The 24,877-nt window shown below is 43.4% G+C and overlaps 1 protein-coding gene across 4 annotated transcripts; it reads right to left on the bottom strand.

Annotated features, from left to right (window-relative positions):
• Positions 1–1,314: 1,314 nt before the first annotated feature.
• On the bottom strand, positions 1,315–23,691 carry LOC115161302 (ATP-dependent RNA helicase DDX3X). 4 transcript variants are annotated; one of them, XM_029712168.1, is made up of 20 exons: positions 23,366–23,691; positions 22,175–22,223; positions 19,207–19,254; positions 16,701–16,760; positions 11,748–11,849; positions 11,070–11,199; positions 10,852–10,965; positions 10,510–10,609; positions 10,229–10,364; positions 9,581–9,675; positions 9,322–9,420; positions 8,719–8,879; positions 8,482–8,626; positions 8,245–8,389; positions 7,788–7,835; positions 6,360–6,541; positions 6,050–6,167; positions 4,873–5,029; positions 4,627–4,757; positions 1,315–4,459 (listed from the first exon to the last, which is right to left on the bottom strand). In XM_029712168.1, exons 1-20 carry the CDS (start codon positions 23,408–23,410, stop codon positions 4,362–4,364), a joined length of 2,163 nt encoding a protein of 720 aa, XP_029568028.1. In that variant the 5' UTR covers positions 23,411–23,691; the 3' UTR covers positions 1,315–4,361. The 4 variants fall into 4 exon arrangements, with proteins under 4 accessions (XP_029568028.1, XP_029568029.1, XP_029568031.1 ...); XM_029712169.1 differs by lacking the exon at positions 7,788–7,835; XM_029712170.1 differs by lacking the exon at positions 16,701–16,760 and having other exon boundaries at positions 4,362–4,459.
• Between the last annotated feature and the right edge of the window lie 1,186 nt (positions 23,692–24,877).

The following is a 24,877-nucleotide window of genomic DNA, read 5'->3' as shown; positions in this document are numbered from 1 at the left end:
TCAGCATGATAATGTATGGCCCCATGTCGCAAGGATCTGTACACAATTACTGGAAGCTTACAATGTCCCAGTTCTCCCATGGCCTGCACACAAACAGTGCCACTAGAGATTCTGGGTTTGAGTCCAGGCTCTGTCGCAGCAGGCCGCAACCGGGAGACCCATGGGGCGGCACACAATTGGCCCAGCATCGTCAGGGTTAGGGGAAGGTTTGGCCGACAGGGATATCCTTGTCCCATCGCGCACTAGCGACTCCTGTGGTGGGCCAGGCGCAGTGCCCGTTGACAGTCGCCAGGTGTACGATGTTTCCTCCCACACATTGGTGTGGCTGGCTTACGGGTTAAGTGGGCATTGTATCATTGAGCATGTTTAGGATGCTCTGGATCAACGTGTACGACAGCTTTTTCCAGTTCCCGCCAATATCCATCAACTTCACACAGCCATTGAAGAGTGGGACAACATTCCACAGGCCACAATCAACAGCCTGGCCAACTCTATGTGAAGGAGATTTGTCACGCTGCATGAGGAAAATGGTGGTCACACCAGATACAAACCGATTTTCTGATCCAAGCCATGTGAAATTCATAGATTAGGGTTTAAATTAATTTACTTCAATTGACTGATTTCCTTGTGTGTTCTTATCCAGTCAGCGTGTGCTTATGTCTGCTTCATCATTAACTAGACCACACATTCCCAAAAGCCATCTCTTAATGCAAATCCCCTGGAAGAGAGACAGAGGGAACATTAATTCAGCAAAATCTTTGAAATTGTTTATATTTTTATTCAGTGTATTTAGTTAAGTGGATATACCTCAACAATAATTCTCACACTAATTATCATTACTAAGCCAGGCTGAGCGTGGTTAAAACTCTGGATGGGAGACCAAAGGGTATCCATAGATGTTTAAAGACCACAGGAACAAATTCAGCATTTTATACACGTTTAGTCTATGAAGTAAATTGGTTTCCATAACAATCCTGTAGTTGAAATGTCAACCTTCAAAACAAATTGATGACTTTCTTCAAATTCAGTGTATTGTCCAACATACATTCCATGTTACAATACATTGACAAATTAGGCCAAAATAACATTGAATCAACTAGTTTGTGCCCAGTGACTTGATCACATCCCGGTTTAGGCACAAAACACGACAAATATTTTTGAGAAACAGGGCCAAGGGATTCTCCCTGAACTTGCCCAATAACGCTCATCTTAAATTGTACCGTGCAAAACGTTTGGCTAATGTGTGCACTACAGAATACGACCTTGATTTGACAAAGCTATACAGGAAATCAAAAAATAAGACAAGTGACAGGGTTTGTTTTTAATGAAATCCATTTTTTTATTTTTTCATTTTTTTATCTTCAAAAGAACTGAAGCCTATCAAATCTCAACCAACGCCAACTTCGCAGCTCCTCTCTGCCGCAAACACTCCAGGCAATAGCCTGTCCTACATTTATAACAAATCTTATAAAACATGCTTACATTTTATAATAAGGTACTTTTGCATTCAAACTTTTTATTTTGGTAAAATCATTACAATAGTCACACAGCCAAGTCTTTCCCCATGCAGTGCAATAGCCTCTAAGCTAGTACAGAAAGCAAAGTCCACATCTAAACACCTGTGTATGTCTCAGGGCACTGAGCAAGTAAATGGTGGTCATAGCATAGTCATCCTGTGGTCAGGCTAGTTAATGTCCTGCTACGGTGGGGAACACTACTGCAGCGGAGACCTGCTCAATACTCTGAGGGGAAAACAATTACTACAGGTGCCATATATGCAAATGCAACAGAGAATAAACCACATGTTTGTTTAAGATTGCCATGTGCCAGACATTCACTGGAACAAAAATAATTATAGGTCTAATTAGAATAGAGTTAAACAATGCACACAACTGGACAATCCCGTGCACTTCTGCACTGGTACGTTGAGGAAAATTAGCTTTTGCTCTTTTGAGAACTTTAATTCCAAACCTTGGCATGTCTGTTTAATTCCATTTTTTCTTTTGAAGGCCAATCAGACTATCTAGCTAGTATTTAGATATGTCAGGGCCCAAGGCCTCAACAACTGCGGATATTATTATTATTATTATTATTATTGACAGAGTCCAATATGTCTTAAACATTAAAAAGCTCACACTACCCCGAAATATAAATTTCACGCATACAGGTGACATTCAACATTCAAGTGCCAGTGTTTGTTACCGTCTTTTGGTCAAGTTTCTTGAAACTTTCAAAGAACCACTTTGAGGCTTAGAAAAATAAATATTTCTCAAAAATGCTTAATAAATTACACAAAACTAGCAGCAAAAGTAGAATCTAGAAATCTGTGTGCAAATGGCTAAATTCCAACTGCCTAATCCCCTGGTCCCAAAAAAATCCTGGTTAAATGTTGAGAACCCTTCCCCTTTGTAAACAAGCTGCGTTTTTTCCACAATCTCCTCGAACAATATTTGGAAGCTTAAGGACACATATTCAAGACATTTATATAAAACTCTAGATGTGCAATAAAATAACTTTTGTAAAACTTGATGGGCACGACAACAAACGAGGGCCTACACACTGAAACTCAAGTAGCACCATTCAATCAAAGTTCTCAAACACTGTCAGTGCATCCACTTTTTAAGTTCATCAATTTAAAAAGTTTTCAAAGGCACAACACACTTGAGAAGAAACGTAGCGCACTTAGAGATCGCTAAATGCCCCTTCTCTCCTCAGCTGCTCCTCTGAGCGGAAAAGCCTCGTCTGGCCATTCGGTACCAGAGCTTTATACACATCTAAAGCAGACAAACCCCCAGAGGAGTTGACAGTACATATATACCATAAGGGGACAAAAGTTGCCCAGCTTTGGCCACCTCCACAGCTACAATAAGGAGCAATGGAAACCAATGTTGGCGCACTGAACTTGACCCCTAACCCCTGACCACCCCATAACACCAGCCCAGGGCACAACTGTCCTACTCTGAACAGTCCATTTGCTCTCTGACTGGTTAACCCTTAGTGATGGACTGCTCCTGTCTCTGACAGATGAACCATGCCTCCAACGCAGCTTGAAAAGAGAAAAGGGTTGTAATTAAGTTAAGCCTGCGACTCAGTTCATTTGTCTTATATCTCCTTGACCAAAAAACAAAACACTAGCATGCGTAGAATACCGGCTCCACCGCTCGGTCAATGGTAAGACGGTTTAACGTTAATGTCGCGCCACACTGTACCCTCCCCACGCTGTGCACCCCCCCTCCCCCCAATGCTGTGGTCCTTATGGAGCCATTTTGAACTTCACTTCCAAGATGGCGCCATTTTTTGTTACAGGTGTGGAGAAACGTTTCACAACAAAAAAAAAGTTTCAAATACTGCGCGTGCGCCCACTTCAAATGTCTGGAGTTTAAATAAAAAAACACCGCCCAGTTAATGTAGCTAGCGTTTAGTTAACTTCACTAGCTGCCATAACACTGTCAAGTCAATAGATGTGGAGTAACAAGTTACAACATTAAGTGTTTGCGTTGTTTGAATTAAACCCCAGTGTGCGTTTGTTAGCACTGAGCTTAATGACTTTACGTGTTAAGAGATCTGGAATGGCTTTTGGAAAGACTACCGTATCCTTTATAGAGGAGCCTATCCAGGATAGAGTGAGCAAAAAAAAGAAAAAGTAATCGAACTCTTCGTCCCTTAAAGATTAGAATACAGTTCTATTAGCCACACTAGGAGAACGGCCCAGTGATGTCGGATGCTACAGTGATGTTAGCTGTCTGAACTCTGGGTTGAACCCGACAAAAGGCTACATGATGTCACTGCGACAATTTTGAAAGGTTCAAATGGATTCATGACTCGAACGAGCCACAATGCCCCAGTGTTTGCCAAGGTTTGATTAAGTACAAGCAGTTCTCTTCTTCTATGCTTCTTTTTCACCAAATAAATAACAATAATTCAGAGCACTTGGCCAACATTCATTTGGTGAAATGACACAGAATTAGTCCTGTCTAAATTCAAAAGGCACAGTACATTAACATACAAATGATCCTCAGGATATTCTTGGGTTTCTTTTCCGTTTATACAAAGAAAGGATTTGCCGTTTTGGTCTGAGTTGCTATATCAGACCATACATGTCAGCACTCCTTTTATCTGAAAAGTGTGCAAATCTCTGCTCCAATAGATTGGCGCTGCGCTGGTTGTCTTGGCGTTGCGTCTTGCTCCTTGTGAGAGAAGCGAAAGGGCAGAGAATCACAGTGTGTGCAATGTACTGTGTGTCAGTGAAACTACACAGGGTTGAGTGGGGGGGTAGGGGGTGTTTTAGTCTGGCGTAGTCAACATGTGGTTTCCGTGAGAGGATGAGTTTGGTTGGCGTGGCAACCCGTTTGCAATGGCGACTAGTTGCCCCACCAGTCGGTTCCACTACCGGAGTGGCTGTAGTTGCCACCGTAGCCAGCGTCGTTACCACCATAAGAGTTTCCGCCTCCAAAGCCACCTGGGAAGGAGAGGTGTCAAATCTCAAATAGATAGAAAGTCCAATAAATTCAGTAATAAAAACTGCAGAGATCTCCCCTCACACATGATTGAAACATTCATTCCAAAAGATCATGATAAAAACTCAAGTGACATTTAGAATGGTTCTGAAGAGGACCTAGCGCTTACCTCCACCGAAGCCGCCACGACTTCCTCCTCCGTGACCCCCGGTGCGAGGGCCGCCGCGTCCACCACCACCAAAGCCACCGCCGCCGGGCGTCTGGCGGTAGTCCCTGGCACCAAATCCACCAGAGGAAAACCTAGCGGTGGGAGATGAAAATACACAGAACATGTAGTTAGCATTCTCCTTTCTTGACAATAAATTCAACATAAGCGGTCCATTTAACGTCCCTGAAAAGGTGTGCGAGACTGTACCTCTTAGAGCGTCCGCGTCCCGTGTTGCCCTTGTGTTGGTTCTCGTAACCCAGGCTCTCCAGCCAGGAGGGTACTTCCTGCTTGGCCTCCACCAGGATGTCCAGCAGGTCTTTGGTGATGTTGCTGTTCTTGTCGTTAAAGAACGACGTGGCCAGACCTACACAGTCGAGGACAGGGCTCAATACGCTACACACAGAGTTTGAGTAATACTTGAAGGCTTCTTAAAAACTATTCATGCAGTGTGTGATCGAACTTAAGTAATAATGTGGTTTTAGTGTTTATCTGGAGTTAATCTCGTTTCTTAGCATCACAGTCATATGAGAAGTGATACACAGATGCGCATGACCAACACACACATGACACGGTTGTTCACCGGCACCCTGACCTTCCGTTAAACGTGCACCAGTGGGCCTCCTGAGTGGCGCAGTGGTCTAAGGCACTGCATCGCAGTGCTAGCTGTGCCACTAGAGATTCTGGGTTCGAGTCCAGGCTCTGCTGCGACCGGGAGACCCATGGGGCGGCACACAATTGGCCCAGCATCGTCAGGGTTAGGGGAGGGTTCGGCCGGCCGGCAGGGATGTCCTTGTCCTTGTCCCATCGCGCACTAGTGACTCCTGTGGTGGGCCGGGCGCAGTGCCCGCTGACTGTCGCTAGGTGTATGTTTCCTCCCACACATTGGTGCGGCTGGCTTACAGGTTAAGTGGGCATTGTATCAAGAAGCAGTTCAGCTTGGTTGTGTTTCAGGGGACATGCGGCTCTCGAACTTCGGCTCTCCCGAATCCGTACGGGAGTCCCAGCGATGAGACAAGACTAACTACCAATTGGATACCAATTGCAGAGGTGATCACACCGTTCTCATTATACAACCAACCAGATTGCAGACTGACAACTTGATACATAAGGTGACTGACAAAGGAACACACGTGACCTAGCTATCACTAACAATATGATGCAAATCCAAGGATCATTTTGTATTTTATCCATTTAGTCAGGGTCATGTTAATTATGCAGCAAACAAAAGAAAGCTCATTCCTATTTTTCGCAGCAAAACTTTCTTCGCATGCCCTTATGAACAGGACCAAGGCGTGTTAGAGATGGGCCGGGTCAAAATCCTACCCACAACCCACCCCTACATGACATACACAGTAAATACATGTCAAACACTAGTCCCACTCACCCAGGTTCCCCACACGACCGGTACGACCAATACGGTGGACGTACTCTTCGATGTCGCTGGGCAGGTCAAAGTTGATGACGTGCTTGACGTTGGAGATGTCCAGACCACGAGCAGCCACCTGGATGAGAGAGAGAACAGGCAGTCAGTCAGAGGGAAACACCACTCAACCGGCAAGAGGGGGGAAAAAAACTGTGGTGATCAACGTTTCAGATGTAGCTTCAATACAAATCCTGATACGTTTGGATGCATGCAAGATTAAAGAGGAGAATGACACTACTTCTATGTTGACAGTGTGCGTGTGTTGTCGTACCGCGGTGGCCACCAGAATGGGGCAGCGTCCGGAGCGGAACTGGTTCAGCGCCTCCTCTCTGTCTCTCTGGGAGCGATCTCCGTGGATACTGGTGCAGGCGTAGCCCTCGCGGTACAGGAAGTCCTCCAGGGCATCCGCTCCCTTCTTGGTTTCCACAAACACCAATGTCAGAGACTCCTTACCTAGAGAGCGGGAGAGCGAGACCGAAAGAGGAAGAAAGAAACCGTACTGAGCTCACATGCGATGAGTGGGATTAAGACTTCAGACACTGGGGAGATGGTAGCAGGAACTCAAAACATAGCAGGTGATGTGTCAGACCCTGTCACCGTGGTGCAAATAAACAAAATGGCAACTGAAAAATGGAGACCGGGGGTGCAGAAGCAGCTTTGCTTTCACTGACAACCATTAAATTATTGTTTCTGTTTTACGAAGTTTATATGCCCAATGTCCTCATATCAGAATCAGCCGATTGTCCCATAACTCAAAATGTCTTCACAGCCATTTGAAAATGGTACTATAGTAGCGTTATTGTTTTATCTACAGTGGACTAACATAGCATTAATGGCTATCAGAGCAAACACTGGACAGTGAAACTGGATGGTGGTGTTATGGGGATATAGTGATGGGGGGAGCACTGATATTCTCTGATGATCCTATGCCTGTTTCCAAATAGCCTAGATTCTGTGACATCTAGGCTATTTGTTAATCTCCACGATAGGCTGTTTTACTAGTTGCCAAGGAAACTTTGGCACGTCGAGACTGTTAAGGCTGATGCACAAGATAATTGGTTTGGAAGGCCTGAAATGCTAATACAGAGGGGTTTGTGTGTACTTTATTTACCATAGACCGACTCAACCTATACAAGATGTAACTGCATGACTAACAGAAGGTGTAGCTCAGTTTCCAAATGCAAACAGCCCACGGTGTCCTTAAAATCTCCCTACACATGCGGAGTGTGTGTGTGTGTGCGCGCGCGCGTGTGTGTTTAAAATTGTTCCAGACAGTAACACCAAGCCAGAAACACTTCCTTTCCCAAAAAAGAGAGAGGAAAATGAATTTAAAAGCAACAGGTTGTGCTCCAATTAGAAACCTCGAGGGTTACAAGTGTTACTACTGTTTCAAATGACAAGGCTGGCTAACCCTGGTCCTGGAGACACCATGGTGTCATTTAGACTCAAAATTTGTGTCTTCGCATTGGGCTGGAATAAAAGCCTGCACACCACAGCTCTCCATGGCTTGGAGTTGCCCACCGCTGAACTAAGGGCAGGATTCCCATGGCCCTGAGACTGCAAGCTTTATTTCTGGCCCTTAAGCTCCTATGAGAAATGATGAAAGGAGAAAGAAAGGGATGTGGGGGGGGTGAGGAGTGGGATGTTTGCCAGTTGGGAGGGTCAGACTAAGGGTTATAAGTACCATAATAATACTTACCAGGTGTCACTGCAGCCTCCTGAACATCAGGAGCGTCACTGGGAATGACTAGATAAAACCAAACCGCCCAGCAAAGTAAACCAAAGGCAGTGTGGAGCAACTTAATACTTAACAGATATGTGATAACTAGCGCTTTCCCATCAACCACCCTCTGTTTCACCCAGAGGAGAATGGTGAAGGTTCATCATGACAACTAGTTTTAGAGACAATTGTGTCCACATGGACATTCATTTACTTTGGGTGGACAGACTAACAGGTGGCTGGGGGTGGGGCAAGGGAAGACTAACAATGTACCCCTCTTAGATAAAAACCTTAGCAAGTGTTATGAATTAGTTTCAATCTGTGACTGAACGTTATACATATGTTTAGGATGGAGTTTGGTTTGTTTGTGAGTGAATGTGAGTGTGTGAATAGTTTGAGTGTTACAGGGTAGCGTTGGTGTCTACGTGTTTCTTACCTGTAGCGTTCAGCAGGTCCAGGAGGAAGGACCTCTTGTCACCGTCCTCCACCCACACCACCTTCTGAGTGATGTTCTCAGAGGTGGAGCCAACGCGGCCCACAGCCAGGAAGATATAGTCCTCCAGGAAGTCACGCGCCAGCATCTACACAGTCAGAAACAGTCAGAAACAGTCAGAAACAGACTAAGGGTTTGACTCAGTTTCTCAAGCTTTCGTCACTACTGGGGTGTGTGTACCTGAATCTCCTTGGGGAAGGTAGCGCTGAACATCATGGTCTGGCGGATGCCTTTAGGGGGCATGGTGTCCTGCTCCACGATGCGTCTGATCTGGGGCTCAAAGCCCATGTCCAACATCCTGTCAGCCTCATCCAGCACCAAATAGCTGACGGGGACAACAGAAACAGCCAACCCGTAAGCCCTGGCCAACCCGTAAGCCCTGGCCAACCCGTAAGCCTCGGCGTATGACCCACTTACTTGCAGTAGTCGAGGCCAATCTTGCCCCTCTCCATCATGTCCACCAGGCGTCCAGGTGTGGCCACCAGAAGATGGCAGCCTCGCTCCAAGTCTCTAATCTGCTGGCCGATGTCAGCCCCTCCGTACACAACGCAGGGACGCACGCGGGAGCGGTACGCAAACTGCAGGGGGAAGACATACAGGACCATTCAGAACCCTAGTACTACCCATAATTCAGTATTAACCATTATCCTTTTGTCATCTTTGGAGTATTGTTCTATAGCAGATGTTACATAGATTCACATCTGCCTGCAGAACACTCAGATTACATAGAACCTGATGCCAGTTCATTTCAACATGATAGTGTGCCAGAAAACAAGACATTCTGGTACCGAAGACATAGCACTGGGCATTTTGTTCCTCCATAACACACACGAGGAGAGTGTGCATGCCAAGAATAGAGGTTGATATTTTCTTAATCTAGCTGCAATCACTCAACATGTTGGTAATCAGCAACCTTCAAGTCAACGGGTCCATGTTCCTTAGCCACCACTAGGCTACTCTACTATTACACTGTCACTACAAGATCATTCATGTTCTGTCCATGGTGTATTTAGCCCATACCTTTCTGGACTCTTCGTATATCTGCAGGGCCAGTTCTCTGGTGGGAGCCAGGACCAGGGAGAGGGGATACTGCTTACGGCGCCCATATTTACCACTGTCCTGTGGAGGGAATCGACAAGTGTTGGGTCAACCTCAGCACACAGAATAAATAAACGGCACACGAGCAAGTCAAGGGGGGCAATTGAATTGCTGTCACAGAAAAGCAATGTTTCAGATCAATGGGAAAACTCAATGTTGCAGGTTGGTCGTGTGTGTGTACCTGTCCGTTCTTGGCAGCCGCTGCGGCATCTCCAGGCCCCTGTGTGTAGATCTGGCTCAGCACTGGCACCAGGAAGGCTGCCGTCTTACCCGAGCCTGAGGAACATTGTCTTTTAGTCAATATAATAATCATTCATCTTTGCTGGTCTAAAAAGGTATCAAGCGATAGAAAGACGATCAGAAAACCTGTTTTAAATTCATAGTATATCCAGATAGCACTTCCCTTAGCGTCTCTCCCTTCGAAGTAAATAACATTCCTTCATAGGCAATGCCACAATAACAGAGTGATGCTGAGACTCAGATTTTTTCACTTTAAAAATGTAAACAAAAAACAATGTTGCAAAGTTATACAAACCACACAACTCCATGTGCATGAACTTCTTTTAACAAATTGCACTGAACTTGCAAATTTACTTGAAGAACAGTGCAGAGTTTGGTAACAGAATGATGGTTTGTGCTGCTTTTCAGTTAACATTGCATCTGCACTGTTCAAGTGTTTTAGTAGCATTTTTAAAAGTAGTCCTTTATGCATAGAGTTATGATTTGTTGAACTTTGCAATCATTGGTTTTAATTTATCATACATTTTAAAGTGAAACATCTGAGTCCCAGCATCACTCATTGTGGATCTTCAATCATTCAGTCCCATACCAGTCTGAGCGCAGGCCATTAGGTCTCTCTTAGACTTAATGACAGGGATAGCGTATTTCTGGACGGGGGTGGGCCGCGTGTAGTGGGTCAGCGCAATGTTACTCATGATGATCTCCCCCATGTCCACATCATGGAACTGAAATAGCAAAACAAAGGCGGCATTAGTTTTGGATCACTTCTACGCTGTTGACTTTTGTCAATAAGAATAGCTTCAACATTTTCCATACACAGCATTTCCCTTGATTTACATGACAACTGGTAAAGCCAGTGATACGACTTACACTATCGATGTGTGGCGGGCAGTTGGAGCCAGTGGCCTCTACGGGAATGTCATCGTATTTCTCAAAGTTAATACCAGTGTTGCCGCTTGAGAACAACTCCCTGGATGAGTGGAGAGGAAAAAGATAGCTTGGGTTAGAAGACGTCAGACTTGATTTCCAAACCAACATTATAACAGGACTCTTCAAAAGTTGTCCGGAAAAACCAAACTGAATATTGCACACTACCAGCTTTAAGACTGATGTAAGGCCAATATTGTTGAGTATGCTTATATATGGCAGACTTCAAGTTGCAGAAGTCCTAGACACTGCTTTTGGTCAATTTAAGAGAGGAGTGAGACTCACGCTTCCAGCCGTTCGTTAGCAGGGCTGGGTTTGGACCAGTCCTCGTCGTCTCTGGAGTCTTCCTGCCAGCGGTTGTTACCACCACCACCACCACCATACCCTCCACGCTGATAACTGCAAAAGACCCCCACACTTTTACAAATCAGCTGTCTGAAACACCACACACCTAATTGTATGGCTAAATCCAGAGTTCCAACAGACAGTGCAGCGATACTTACCCCCCTCTACCCCCTGATGATCCACGGTCGCTGTAGAAGGAAGACTTGCCCCTCCCTCCAAAGCTGTTATAGGCTGCATCTTGTCTGGGAGCACTTCCCCAGCCTCCACCATCTTGTCCACCACCAAACCCTGGGTAGGGAGAGTGGATAGCTCAGTGAGTAACCGTGGATACATTCATCATCCCACTAACATGCAAGAATTGTCTACCACCAACAAAATATTGTTTGGGAAAGAAGCAGCTATTTTGGTAAATAGATTTGATTGGATGATATGAGTATAGGGTTAGACTGAATGTGCAGGGGTGTTTGTATATATTTTTAATCTGTACCCTTCCAGCATAGTCTATTTGATCAATAACAATTTTAATACGTCTGATTTATATTAACACATTATTGCCATTGCTGGCGATTCAATGAAATTCTGCCTCTGCAGATAACATCTATATATTAGATATTACTAGTATTACCAAGTAAATAGAGTATACGCACAGTAGCATCTAGAGGCCCAGATCTACAGCATAATACATTACCTACTTGCATCCGTTGGCATATGTAATTACTATTACTGATGAATAGATAAATACAATTTGGCACAGTAGGTTTCCCCACCTACGGTGTTCACTGGCTGATTAAACAAGGCGTCACCCATTGTGTTACTACGGCAGCTGTCACACCCACCTCTGTCATTTCGGGGAGGCCCGCCGCGTCCCCCGTTGCGGTTGTCATGGTAACCGTTGGTGAAGCCGTTGCTGCGTCCGCCATCCCATCCTCCTGGAGAGTCTTCACGGACAGGGTGAGGAGAGGAATGAAAGGAAGAGGGATGACGACAGGTAGAGAGAGTGTACTATGGGGTTGTCATGTATTCAGAGACTACGAAGGGGATAAATTGGATTCCCAGGCCCACAGACAAAAGGTAAAAATTCCCATTAGTAAAACACACAGTACCAGACTCATTCAAAAATGTCTTTAGACTATTTTCTACATTGTAGAATAGTGAAGACGTCAAAACTATGGAATAATGTACAAAAAGAAAAATTGTGAACCAAATCAAAATATATTTTAGATTCTTCAAAGTAGCCATGCCTTCACCTTGATGACAGCTCTGCACACTTGGCATTCTCTCAACAAGCTTCATGAGGTAGTCACCTGGAATGCATTTCAATTAACAAGTGTGCCTTGTTAAAAGTTAATGTGTGGAATTTATGCATTTGAGCTAATCAGTTGTGTTGTGACAAGGTAGGGGTGGTGTACAAAAGATGCCCTATTCGGTAAAAGACCAACTATTATGGCAAGAACAGCTCATATGAATGCGTCAGAGGTCTTGTAACAGACATCTCAACAACTGTTCAGAGGAGAGTGCGTGAATCAGGCCTTCAAATTGCTGCAAAGAAACCACTACTAAGGACACCAAGAGACTTGGGCCAGGAAACACGAACAATGGACATTAGACCGGTGGAAATCTGTCCAAATTTGAAACGACTGGTTCCAACCGCCGTGTCTTTGTGAGACGCAGAGTAGGTGAACGGATGATCTCCGCATGTGTGGTTCCCACCGTGAAGCACGGAAGAAGAGGTGTGATGGGAATTTGCTGGTGACACTCCGTGATTTATTTAGAATTGAAGGCACACTTAACCAGCATGGCTACTACAGCCTTCTGCAGCTCACCACACCTCCAGGCTGTGTAAGGGCTATTTGACTTAGAAGAGTGATGGAGTGCTGCATCAGAAGACCTGGCCTCCACCCAATTGAGAGGTTTTGGGATGAGTTGGACCGCAGAGTTACGGAAAAGCAGCCAACAAGTGCTCAGCATATGTGGGAGCTCCTTCAAGACTGTTGGAAAAGCATTCCAGGTGAAGCTGGTTGAGAGAAAGCTGTCAAAAAGCAACGGGTGCTTACTTTGAAGAATCTTTTTATTTTATTTTTTTACTACATGAATGTGTTTTCATATTTGATGGTCTTCCCTAATGCGCTACAATGTAGAAAGCAGTAAAAATAAAAATAAACCTTGAATGAGTAGGTATATTGCATATACACGGCAAACGTTTGGACACCTACTCATTCAAGGGTTTAATTATTTGTTTTACTAGTTTCATCATAGCGCTTGGTTTTTGTGACGGCACTTGAAGAAACTTTCAAAGTTCTTGAAATTTTCCTTATTGACTGACCTTCATGTCTTAAAGTAATGGACTGTTGTTTCCCTTTGCTTATTTGAGCTGTTCTTGCCTAAATATGGCCTTTTACCAAATAGGGCCATCTTCTGTATACCACCCCTACCTTGTCACAACTGATTAGCTTAAAACACATTAAGGAAATAAATTCCACAACTTTAAACAAGGCATACCTGTTCATTTAAATGGATCCCAGGTGACTACCTCAAAGCTGGTTGGGAGAATGCCAAGAGCGTGCAAAGCTGTCAAGGCAAAGGCTACTTTGAAGAATCTCAAATATATTTGGATTTGTTTACTACATGATTCCATGTGTTATTTCATAGTTTGGATGTCTTCACTATCATTCTACAATTTAGAAAATAGTCAAAATAAACAACCCTGGAATGAGTAGGTGTCCTAACATTAGACTGGTACTGTACATACATGTATATCCCCCCCATCCTTGCAATAAATATTGGCATTGGCAAAACTAGTGACAATCGATCAAAGGACTTCTAAAACTCAATTTCAGAGATTCAAGTTTTAAAAAGGGAGGCCAACTGACTGAACTTGGCAGTATGAGTTCACTACAAGTGGACACGTCAGCAGAATGAAGAGTACAGACACTTCAAAAGACTCCTACAATAGCCCCTATTTTAAAACACATCTACGGCAAGGCAACCCTGAGTTAGGACTACTCACGGTTAGACTCCTGTCCAAGAGACATACCACAGCAATCGTTCCCTGCCATCATTGTGGGTTGGGGAGGAGGATTAGCAGGGATGGACAGTTCGGTCTACACCACTTCCATAGGTGACAAACAGCCCCAACCCACAGATCTAGGGTCAGGTTTATTCTTTCACTTCATAGTGGTAAAGCTTTAGATACAAAAGTGAGAACTGATCCTAGATATTAATTTAAAATAGGCAGCTTCCACAGCCAACTGTGGATCTTCAGGGGGTTCCTTCAAGTGCTAGCTTTCACACTTGAAACACTGGGCAAACCGTACGTACATGATAGCGGAGGCTTCAGACCAGGCCTAGAGCTGTGTACAAAGACACTGTTCACATCCCAGTGCACTATGCAAACACATTGTGCAGAATCACAGGCTACCATTCAGAGCCAGCGTTAACAGAGTCAGATAGCTTCATCTTGGAAAAGCCCTGAGGAGTCCAGAAACACTTGTTCATGTAGCCTAGACCTCTATTGATGCAAACTGTGCATTAACGTCAAGGATGCAATGACATGTAACTCAAATGAATGCAGGCTGACACTGATTAATAAAACAATTCTATAGAAATTACTTGAGTGTAAGTCTCCAAACGTAAAACATTTACTACATGAAATTAGACAGTGGCTTGGGCCATGTTTATACAGTGGCTTGGGTAGGCAGTCATTGTAAATAAGATTTTGTTCTTAACTGACTTGCCTAGTTAAAGGTTAAATAAAATTTAATTTCAGACAGTACAATTAGCAAGTCTGCTCATTCTTTATAGAAGGGACTATTTCTGGACAGGAAAGTTAAAGGAGTGGCTCACCATCTTTAAAAGTAATATATATATATATATTTTAAATAAACCACAACTCCAGTAACACCCAAATACGTCCTTTAAGAAAACGACGTCTCAGTATAGTGATGCAGGTCTTTAGATGTACACACCAAATCATGCCATTCTGAACTTTACTGGCACCGCTATATTCCCTTTTGTGCGACTCGAGCCGTTTCACCTACCCAGCTGTCATTCTCTGTGCAGCCTGCTGCTAGAATGGACAGAGGTAACGCTTGAGTAGCAATAAAAATCCAATAGAATGTTGCGTCACTATACTGAAATTGTAACAGTTTCTAAAAATACGTATTTGGAGCTTTTGAGCATGTTATTAAAATGTTTTATTTTTCCATGTCCCCACAAAACAAGTGAAATAGGAAAAAATAAATTAAAAAAAGTCTGCGCACCTTCTACATGACATTTATATTTTTTCTCCTTTTTATATAAAAGTCCCCAGAATGGTGAAGCACTCCTCGCAGCAGACCACATTAAGGTGAATTCAGATCAGTCACCATAGACAGCAGCACACTGCAAGCTCTGACATCACTATGCAAGGCCCAACGCCAAAGACAAGCGAAGCTTCACCAAAATTAAAGCTTCCAAGTTCCGCACGTTTCCCTTGGGCATTCATGGTGCATTCATAACCAAGTGGGAAGGTTGTAATTGGCAGTTGAAGTCAAAATCCCAGTTAAGATGCATTCAAGTGCTTTGAACAGATTGGCTAATGCGTCAACCATAAACTAAACGTACAGCTATCATGCTTGTAAACAAACTCTTGGGAAAAAGAAAAAAGAATAATTTTTCTGAAGTGTTTTGTTGCATTTATTTTCCCCAAATGCTATGTGAGGTCAATTTCCTTAATAGGTGACGTCAGCGGGTGGGAGAAGTCGGAGCTCAGGGATAGATGTAATCACTAGTGGTTAACTCCAGTTGGAGGGGCGTTCAAGCAGATTCTTCCCAGTTCTATGTGGGCTCCCAAGTGGCTCAGCGATCTAAGGCACTCAGTGCTAGAGACATAACTACAGACCCTAATTCAACCCTGGGCTGTATCCCAACCGGCCGTGATTGGAGTCCCATAGGGCAGGGCACAATCGGCCCAGCGTCGTCCGGGTTATGTTTGAGCCGGGGTAGGCCGTCATTGTAAATAAGAATTTGTTCTTCACTGACTTGCCCTAGTTTATTTTTTAAATATCACATCCTTCTAACACCTGGCTATGAATGCAGCATTACCGTGCCTATAGGAAGGATTCCAAGTATAGGCTAGGCTACTAGACATTTTACACTCATCAAACAGGCTCCTTTTAATTCAGGAGTCCCTGCTTTAATTGTATTCCTTTTGTATGCTCCTAGGACGATCAGAACACACAATGTAGGCTCCTTTTGACAGAGATTTACTCCAACTGCAGATACTAAACATTAGTATGTTAGCATTAAGTAGCTCCCATTGGCATTAGTAATACAGCCATACTAGCTAGCGGTGCAGGGCAGAATCTTACTCAAAAGACATTCATTTTACAACACCCATTCACCAGAAACAAGCTGCACTAGAGGTAGCCTCGACACCTATGGCTGCATATCCTAAAGTGATAACCTATTCCCAGCCGTGGGAACTGTGGGTGGCGTTCTCTATTGGGAATGTGTTGAGCAGGTACAATCAGGTATATCACATGTCTAACCAGCCCCCACTGACAAAGTGGTAAAAGTATTGGTCTTTCAAAAAGGCTAGAACTCTTCACATTTGGTTCCAAATAAAAATGAAGTTTGTACCAACACACATTATCAGATCTTAAATATGAAGTTGTTTAACATTTTAGGAAGCACGTCAAAATAATAAAGCTCCATTGAACAGAACCAGCATCTGGAACAACCCACATTGGTGTTGCTGTGTGTAAGGCCATTTCATGCATCTCAGCACAAAGCAGACGGAAGGGACTTACAGAAGTTTACTGGTGGTGGCCCTGAATAACCACACTGTCTACCAGAGGAATATGCATTTTCTGTTGTGGAATAAAAAGACAAATAAAGTCACAAAAGTGAGATGAAACTAACCCAAGACAAACCTTATACAATATCTTAAAAATGTCAAAGTAAATCCCATTTTGAATATCTCATTAATCATTGCACAACTTCTAAGAGGTGAGTCAGTCTCAATGAGTCAGCGCTAGCTTAGCGTGACACTTTTCTTAGAACTCAGACTTGCCTTTCCCTAAAATAATATTGTTATGTGTTGGGCCCAGTGAGAAGCAAGTAGCAAACATTACTGTTACATGTCTAAATCCAACAACCCTGATGTGCAGACGATTAAAAAAAATGCCAGAGAATGTCTATTGTAGATCATTTGCATTAACTGCAAGAATACAGACGAAAGAATGTCCATGCTACCCTCTCCCAACACAAAATATGTTAAGGCAGGTGTCTAGACTTCCATTACGTCACAGAATTGATTGTAAAAACTACTTAGGAAAAAATAAAAAAATCGTGGTTCTTCTCATGGGCATTCAGAAGATCATGTTGGTTGCCTATATCCAGCGCAACGCCAAATGCTAAGTAGCCCGACCATCCGTCCTCCAATTGGTCATCTTGCAGGCATGTGATATGTTGCCGATTTGCGTGAAGTTCAGCTTTAAAACTAGTTGCCTGGTCTGTCGCGTAGCCTCTTCACATCAGTGATAGTGCCTGGTATAACAGCCCTAACTCACGCAACTCAACATATGCTTGTGCAGATAGCAGGCCAATAAACAACCGGCCAACAAACAGTAGGAATCACGAGACTACAAGGTCTTGATTGAAACTTGTGAAAATATTCCTCTGAGTTGTTGGAAGCTGTAGATCAGAGTTGTTCACCTCATGTGGGAGTGTGGAGTCAATATGGGCAATTCCGCTAGCTTTCTCCGTGATAGCTTGAAGTACCTGCCACGCGAACAAGTCGGAAGCCTTGAACTAGTTGTCCAGTTTCTCCTGTCTTTAGCAACCTCAATAACTTTCTCTAGATCAGCAGTTCCCAATGGGAGGTCCGCTAAGTTATTTTGCACAAAAAAAATGTTGTTCAAGAACTTTGGGAACTGCTGCTCAAGGTCACAAATTAATTACTATAACTCGTTGCATCCTATTTGAATGCATAAGGCACCTTTGCAGTTGCAAGTCATTGGATAAGCACTAACTGTACACTAAGTGTAGTTTGTGTGCTCATCACTTACTCTTTGTAAAACAGGAAGTAAGGACTGATGAGTGATCTGATTGCTGAAGTGGGGTTGTGTGAAGGAGCGATATGGTCCCTGGGTGGAGAAGCAGCAACGGTCCAGTGTTTTGTCACACCTGGTCAGGGGACATGTTGAAAGTATTGCGCCAGTACTTTCCCCAGGTGGCAAATTATAGTCCTACGCGGCGATAGATAAGGCCTCTGACTACACGTTTTCCTTTTTTTTTTTTAATACCGCTATTAAGTTCATCAAGAGCTGTAGAAGAATTGGCTTGGGGCTGTACGGCAAGAGCAATCATAATAACCGGTAAACCCCTCATGCGGGTGGAAGAGGTGACAGTTGATCATTAAGTATTTCAGGTTCAGCCAACAAAATTCAGAGATTATTTCTATGTTTGTTTTTCTTGAGGAACAATTCTTGGCGAACAAACTCTTGATGTAATTAAGTGTTGGTGCTACATTTTGGATAAACAACTTAGTTAAACACAATGACAAAGAGTAGCAAGAGAGCGGCATGTGAAGTGTCGCCATACACTGGCGCCGTCGTAGAGATGGGAATCAAATGCTTCTGACCTCCAGCCTACTGTGAAGGCCATCTTTTCATGCTGTTCGGATGGGGTAAAGCATCTGGTTTTACTTTGAGGGTAGCAGGCTCTACTTTGTCTTTGCCAATAAAAGCACAGACAGAAGATCTATTTTAGTTTTTTCCCCCTAAACTCCTGTACTCTGAGAATTTGAGTCTTTCTTGGTTGCCTTTGGCCTCAAGGAGCAGAAATGTGTACTAATTGGGTTACTGGGATATATTTAACGAATAGCATTCTGCGTAACTGACAAATGCATGCATTGCTGGTCAAATTTGCAATATCAACCCATCCTGACCCTATTATAACAGACCAAAAACATATTGCACACCATTAATAACAAGTCCTTTTTTCTAATAACTGCACTGAATGTCAAATTCTCTCCCAATTATGTACTTGTACACCGTGCCGCATGCATTTAAAAAGGACTGAAATGGGGTAAGCGTAGGCCAAAGGAACATTCCACCTTTCCTTTTAAATCCATGAAGGGAAGTGACCAAGTGTACACTTAGGGCAGAAGGGTAGACCTATAGAATTGGGACACTAATGAGAATTTGCGGAAGACTTCACTAAGTGTGGGTCTGTATTGTAAGCAATGACTGTGGCAATACCAGTGAGTTATGTATTGTGTGTGATTTACTTTGTGTCAAAGAGATCCCTTACCGTTTTTGGAAACCTCTTTGTTCCTCAAGTGAGGTGGAATGTAACGCCCTGGAAACAGAAACAAATTTAGAACTGTCAGTCTTCGTATCGAGAAACACATCGTATGGTAAAGCTATGAATATGACGACCAACGGAATCGCCACAATGAGACACTCCATGCAAATTGTTCTGTAAAAATACCCAAATTGTCATCTCACAAGTGTCATTTTGCCACCTTTAGCCTACATGTTATCTGTACACGCTAATCCCTTAGTTTTAGAAACACTGCCCTATGTGGTGTCGCCTGGTTTGAAAACAGGGTCACGAGAGAACCTGATATCACACCTGGTTCATAGAACCTGAGTTACTTCAGTAAGCGGTTTGGGTTTTCTTCCTACAAATGTAGCTCTATCTTTTGAACGATTTAAGCTACAAAATATAAATGACCCCATCGCTGAAAGATAAGACTCAGGAAAGGGGCCAACCTGGTGGCGCAGTAGTCTAAGGCACTGCATCGCAGTGCTAGCTGTGCCACTAGAGCTTCTGGGTTCGAGTCCAGGCTGTTGCAGCCGACCACGAGAGCCATGCGGCGTCGCACAATTGGCCCAGCGTCGTCAGGGTTAGGGGAGGGTTTGGCCGGCAGGGGTGACCTTGTCCCATCGCGCACTAGTGACTCCTGTGGCGAGCCGGACGCAGTGCCCGCTAATAGTCACCAGGTGTAAAATGTTTGCTCCCATACATTGGTGCGGCTGGTTTACGGGTTAAGTGGGCATTGTATCAAGCAGTGCGGTTGGGTTGTGTTTCAGAGGACGCATGGCTCTCAACCTTAGTTTTGTCTCATGGGGAGAGGAGAGGCTAACTACCAATTGGATACCCCAAGGTTGGGGAGAAAGAGTGGTAAAAAAATAAAGACTCAGGAACAAGAGTCTTCCGTTTCCATCTACAATGCTCACAAGCGCGCAGGATTCACTACAACAGAGTGGACAAGAACAGGTACTAAATCAGACGAGGGGGAAAAAAAAAAAACTGACGACAATGTTCTTTTCTACATAGAAGTTCAAAATTGCATGATGATCTTCTGAACATCCCTTCCTTCAGATTTACAGTTGAAGATGAAAGTTTACATACACCTTAGCCAAATACATTTAAACTCAATTTCACAATTCCTGACATTTAATCCTTGTAAAAAAATCCCTGTCTGAGGTCAGTTAGGATAACCACCTTATTTATAGACTGAAATGTCAGAATAATAGAGAGAATGATTTATTTCAGCATTTATTTCTTTCATCACATTCCCAGTGGGTCAGAAGTTTACATACACTCAATTAGTATTTGGTAGCATTGCCTTTAAATTGTTTAACTTGGGTCAAACGTTTTGGGTAGCCTTCCAGAAGCTTCCCACAATAAGTTGGGTGAATTTTGGCCCATTCCTCCTGACAGAGCTGGTGTAACTGAGTTGGGTTTGTAGGCCTCCATGCCCACACTTATTCAGTTCTGCCCACACATTTTCTATAGGATTGAGGTCAGGGCTTTGTGATGGCCACTCCAATACCTTGACTTTGTTGTCGTTAAGCCATTTTGCCACAACTTCGGAAGTATGCTTGGGGTCCTTGTCCATTTGGAAGACCCATTTGCGACCAAGCTTTAACTTCCTGACTGATGTCTTGAGATGTTGCTTCAATATATGCACACAATTTTCCTGCCTCATGATGCCATCTATTTTGTGAAGTGCACCAGTCTCTCCTGCAGCAAAGCACCCCCACAACATGATGCTGACATCCCCGTGCTTCACGGTTAGGATGGTTTTCTTCGGTTTGCACGCCTCCCCCTTTTTCCTCCAAACATAACAATGGCCATTAAGGCCAAACATTTTTTGTTTTGTTCTATTTGTGTTTCATCAGACCAGAGGACATTTCTCCAAAAAGTACAATCTTTGTCCCCATGTGCAGTTGCACATGGCTTTTTTACGGCGGTTTTGGAACAGTGGCTTCTTCCTTGCTGAGCGGCCTTTCAGGTTATGTCCATATAGGACTTGTTTGACTGTGGATATATATACTTTTGTACCTGTTTCCTTCAGCATCTTCAGAAGATCCTTTGCTGTTGTTCTGGGATTGATTTGCACTTTTCGCACCAAAGTACGTTCATCTCTAAAAACAGAACACATCTCCTTCCTGAGCGATGTGACGGCTGCGTGGTTCCATGTTGTTTATACTGCGTACTATTGTTTTTACAGATGAACGTGGTACCTTCAGGCGTTTGGAAATTGCTCCCAAGGATGAACCAGACTTGTGGAGGCGTACAATTGTTTTCTGAGGTCTTGGCTGATTTCTTCTGATGTTCCCATGATGTAAAGCGAAGAGGCACTGAGTTTGAAGGTAGGCCTTGAAATACATCCACAGGTACACCTCCAATGGACTCAAATTATGTCAATTAGCCTATCATTTTTGGGAATTTTCCAAGCTGTTTAAAGGCACAGTCAACTTAGTGCATGTAAACTTCTGACCCACTGGAATTGTGGTAGTGAATTATTAGTGAAATAATCTGTCTGTAAACAATTGTTGGAAAGCTTACTTGGTTCATGCACAAAGTAGATGTCCTAACCGACTTGCCAAAATTGTAGTTTGTTAACAAGAAATTTGGGGAGTGGTTGAAAAACGAGTTTTAATAACTCCAACCAAAGTGTATGTAAACTTCCGACTTCAACTGTAAATACTTCAACTGATTTGTAATACTCAGTTCCAATTGAAATGAAGTTAAGATTGGCCGTTGATCAGTTTTTTTTACATGGTGGGGTGAGGAAATTATATCAAAATGGGGTTGCAGGCCAAATAACTTTGTGAACCCCTGCCTTAGCAGTATGATCTAATAGATAATGTAATTATTTAGTAATAGCCGTACACAGAACAATTTGCTGTCATTGAATGCCCTATGAATATCTGTGCTCAAAAGATGAACACCACTTGAGAACTATATTTATGTGAATACTTACGGCCAGTGCCTCCTCCCTGTCCGTCTGAGTTCAAGTCTAGGCCAGCAAGCTGAAAACACAAAATACTGTTAAGTGTGTCTTAACACAAGCACGGTATAAACAAAGTGTGAATTAATGCTTCCAGATCAGATAGAGCAAAGTGCCAAAAAGAGTCAGATCCTAGCATTGACTGGAAAAAGTTACGTTTTCACTATGAGAGAGCCTGTAGGTCAAATAAACAAATCAAATGTTGACATTAAAGATAAGGTGATTCTAAGTGTGCTAAAGGTTCGATTCACAGCCAACATTCTTGGCTTGAGTCCTAAGGTTCGTAGTGAATAGATTAACGTTAACCTCTAGCTAGCTACAGACAACATACAACCAAAGGAGGTTAACATTGCTAGTTAACTATGTTTTACATAACAAACCAAACATTAACTAGCTAATGACATATTGGCTTCGTAAACGCAGACTGGAGTAGTTTTTTTTTTTTTTAACTCTTCGTCCCCTACAGTACAGTAGACAAATTGTTATTTCCTGCGCCACGTTTCAACACTCAGCAGTTAACGTTACTTTCACCGGCCGGTAGAATTTCATCAAGGTAACCAGCTAGCAAGTAAACTAAAGTTATTTGAATATCAAATTGCCAGGTAACTAACTACTTCACATGCTGACAAATCTAAGCTTCGTAGATAGCTACATTACTTAGCCAACGTTAGCTAAGGCCTAACAGAGCCTGGATAAAATTGCCGTAAAACCATCAACTGCGCAATCGGTACCGGCCTCACGTGTAGGTAACCTTAGAATGGCTAGTTAAACACATTGTATAGGTTAAAATTAATATTGTTTAAAGCTGCCAGCTAGCTACTATGCCGTAATAGACAGCAAGTGTACAACGACAAAATCTTTTTGAGACAAATAATTTGCTACCAATAAGTGTGATCGGGACCGAATATTACTAGGCAGCATTCGCTAGCTCCGCCATGACCATCTAATTTCACCGGCGACACACACCAACCACCATTTTACCAGACACATCCACGCAGTTAGCTACGCGCTAGCTTAACGTAGCTTGGCTCTACGGACCACTTCAGCTTGCTAGCTTAGCATACACGTAGCAAGCTGACCGAGTGTTATTTTAGGTGTCTTAACTTTGATATTTGTTCATGTTTTTATTTTATTAAGTCAATAGAAAACGAAGTAGTCACTCACCTGCTGATCTAGACCGTGTGGATTATCGACGACCACATGACTCATAACTAAAGAGAATAGTGAGGATTATTTCTCAAGAGAAATGCTTTTCTTTGTTAGCAGGCTAAATTAGCTAGATAGTTTCTTCGTAGATCACAGAATTCGTCCTTGATTCCAGTCCGTAATATGTAGCTGACTTGATGTCCTTTCAGGCAATTAAACACATTTATTTTGTTAATAAATATTATTTTCTGTCAGTTTCTACGTGGTTTCAAATTAAAGTACCAACTTCAAGCTGTAACCAACACCTTCCACTGGCTTCTCCGTGGTGGAATGAAGCTAAACTACTCGCACAGGTACCGCGAGATATCACTAGAACCCGCAACCTCTTCTTCTTCGCTTGGGTTTATCGGCGGTTGGCATCTAACGTTAGGATGCATTACCGCCACCTACTGCACTGGAGTGTGGGCCAGAGACAGGGAGAAACTAAATCCTGCCAGCCCGTTGCTCTTAAAAAAAAAAGATAATAAAATATACATGTCTGCCCCTTAGTATCTATATTAAACTGCTCATGCCATCTCTGCACCATCACTGCCCATATCAGACTTTTTGTCTCTGTCTTGCTCATTGAAACTACAACATCAACATCCCCACTACTAAGTGCTTGTTTAGCCAGTACATGAACTGCTTCGCTCCCCTCCACCCCCACATGGGCTGGGACCCAAGTAAATCTTATCTGTATACCCATCTGTCCCATCCTGCCATGAGTTTGTAGTACATCATAAAGCAGGTATTGTGTGCTACGTGAGCTAAATAACTGCAGTCATCAACACTGCACATGAATCAGAGCAAATAAGTACTCTGTCAGGCTTGACTTCCTCCACCCACTGCAAGGCCAACAATATGGCCATTAGCCTCCCGTATATACAGCCAGACGATCTGTAATACGTTTCCTGACTGCTACCAAACATTCCTGCACTACAAATGCTGACCCAGTACATCCTGTTCTTGATGTTTGGAACCATCTGTGTTAATGGCCACAACATCTTGATACACAGTATCCAGACATCTATTAAACAAATCAGATGGATGAACAGCCTCCCTATCTTTTTATAGTTTCTCCAACACTTATAGATCACCTACTGGAGGTGCGAGTGGTGGATTTACAGGAATAGCTACCATTGGAATAAACTCCCTTCCAAACAGTCCCTTCTCCTTCGCCTGGGTATTACCCTCCCACCCAAAGCTCGTGTTCTGTCCTCGCTCATGTTCCCAGCATGCCTGTAAAATCCCTTTCCAGGATGAGACACCCCATGTCCCTGTAGGTTGACCCAATAATTCATTGCCAGCTGCTGTTTCCTAATCTGCAATGGCATATCCCCCATCTCCACCTGTAGTGCAGCAACTGGGGAGGTCAGAAACGCCCCACTACTGAGTCCTTTCCCCTGTATGACATCTAGCCTTTCCATTAAGGTCCAGGCTGCCCAACCATACGCTATACTGCCATAGTCTATTACAGATCAGATCAATGCA

The sequence above is a fragment of the Salmo trutta genome, chromosome 24 (assembly GCF_901001165.1).
Source record: "Salmo trutta chromosome 24, fSalTru1.1, whole genome shotgun sequence".
In the NCBI taxonomy this organism is placed as follows: Eukaryota; Metazoa; Chordata; class Actinopteri; order Salmoniformes; family Salmonidae; genus Salmo; species Salmo trutta.
This window is presented reverse-complemented; position numbering and strand designations above follow the sequence as displayed.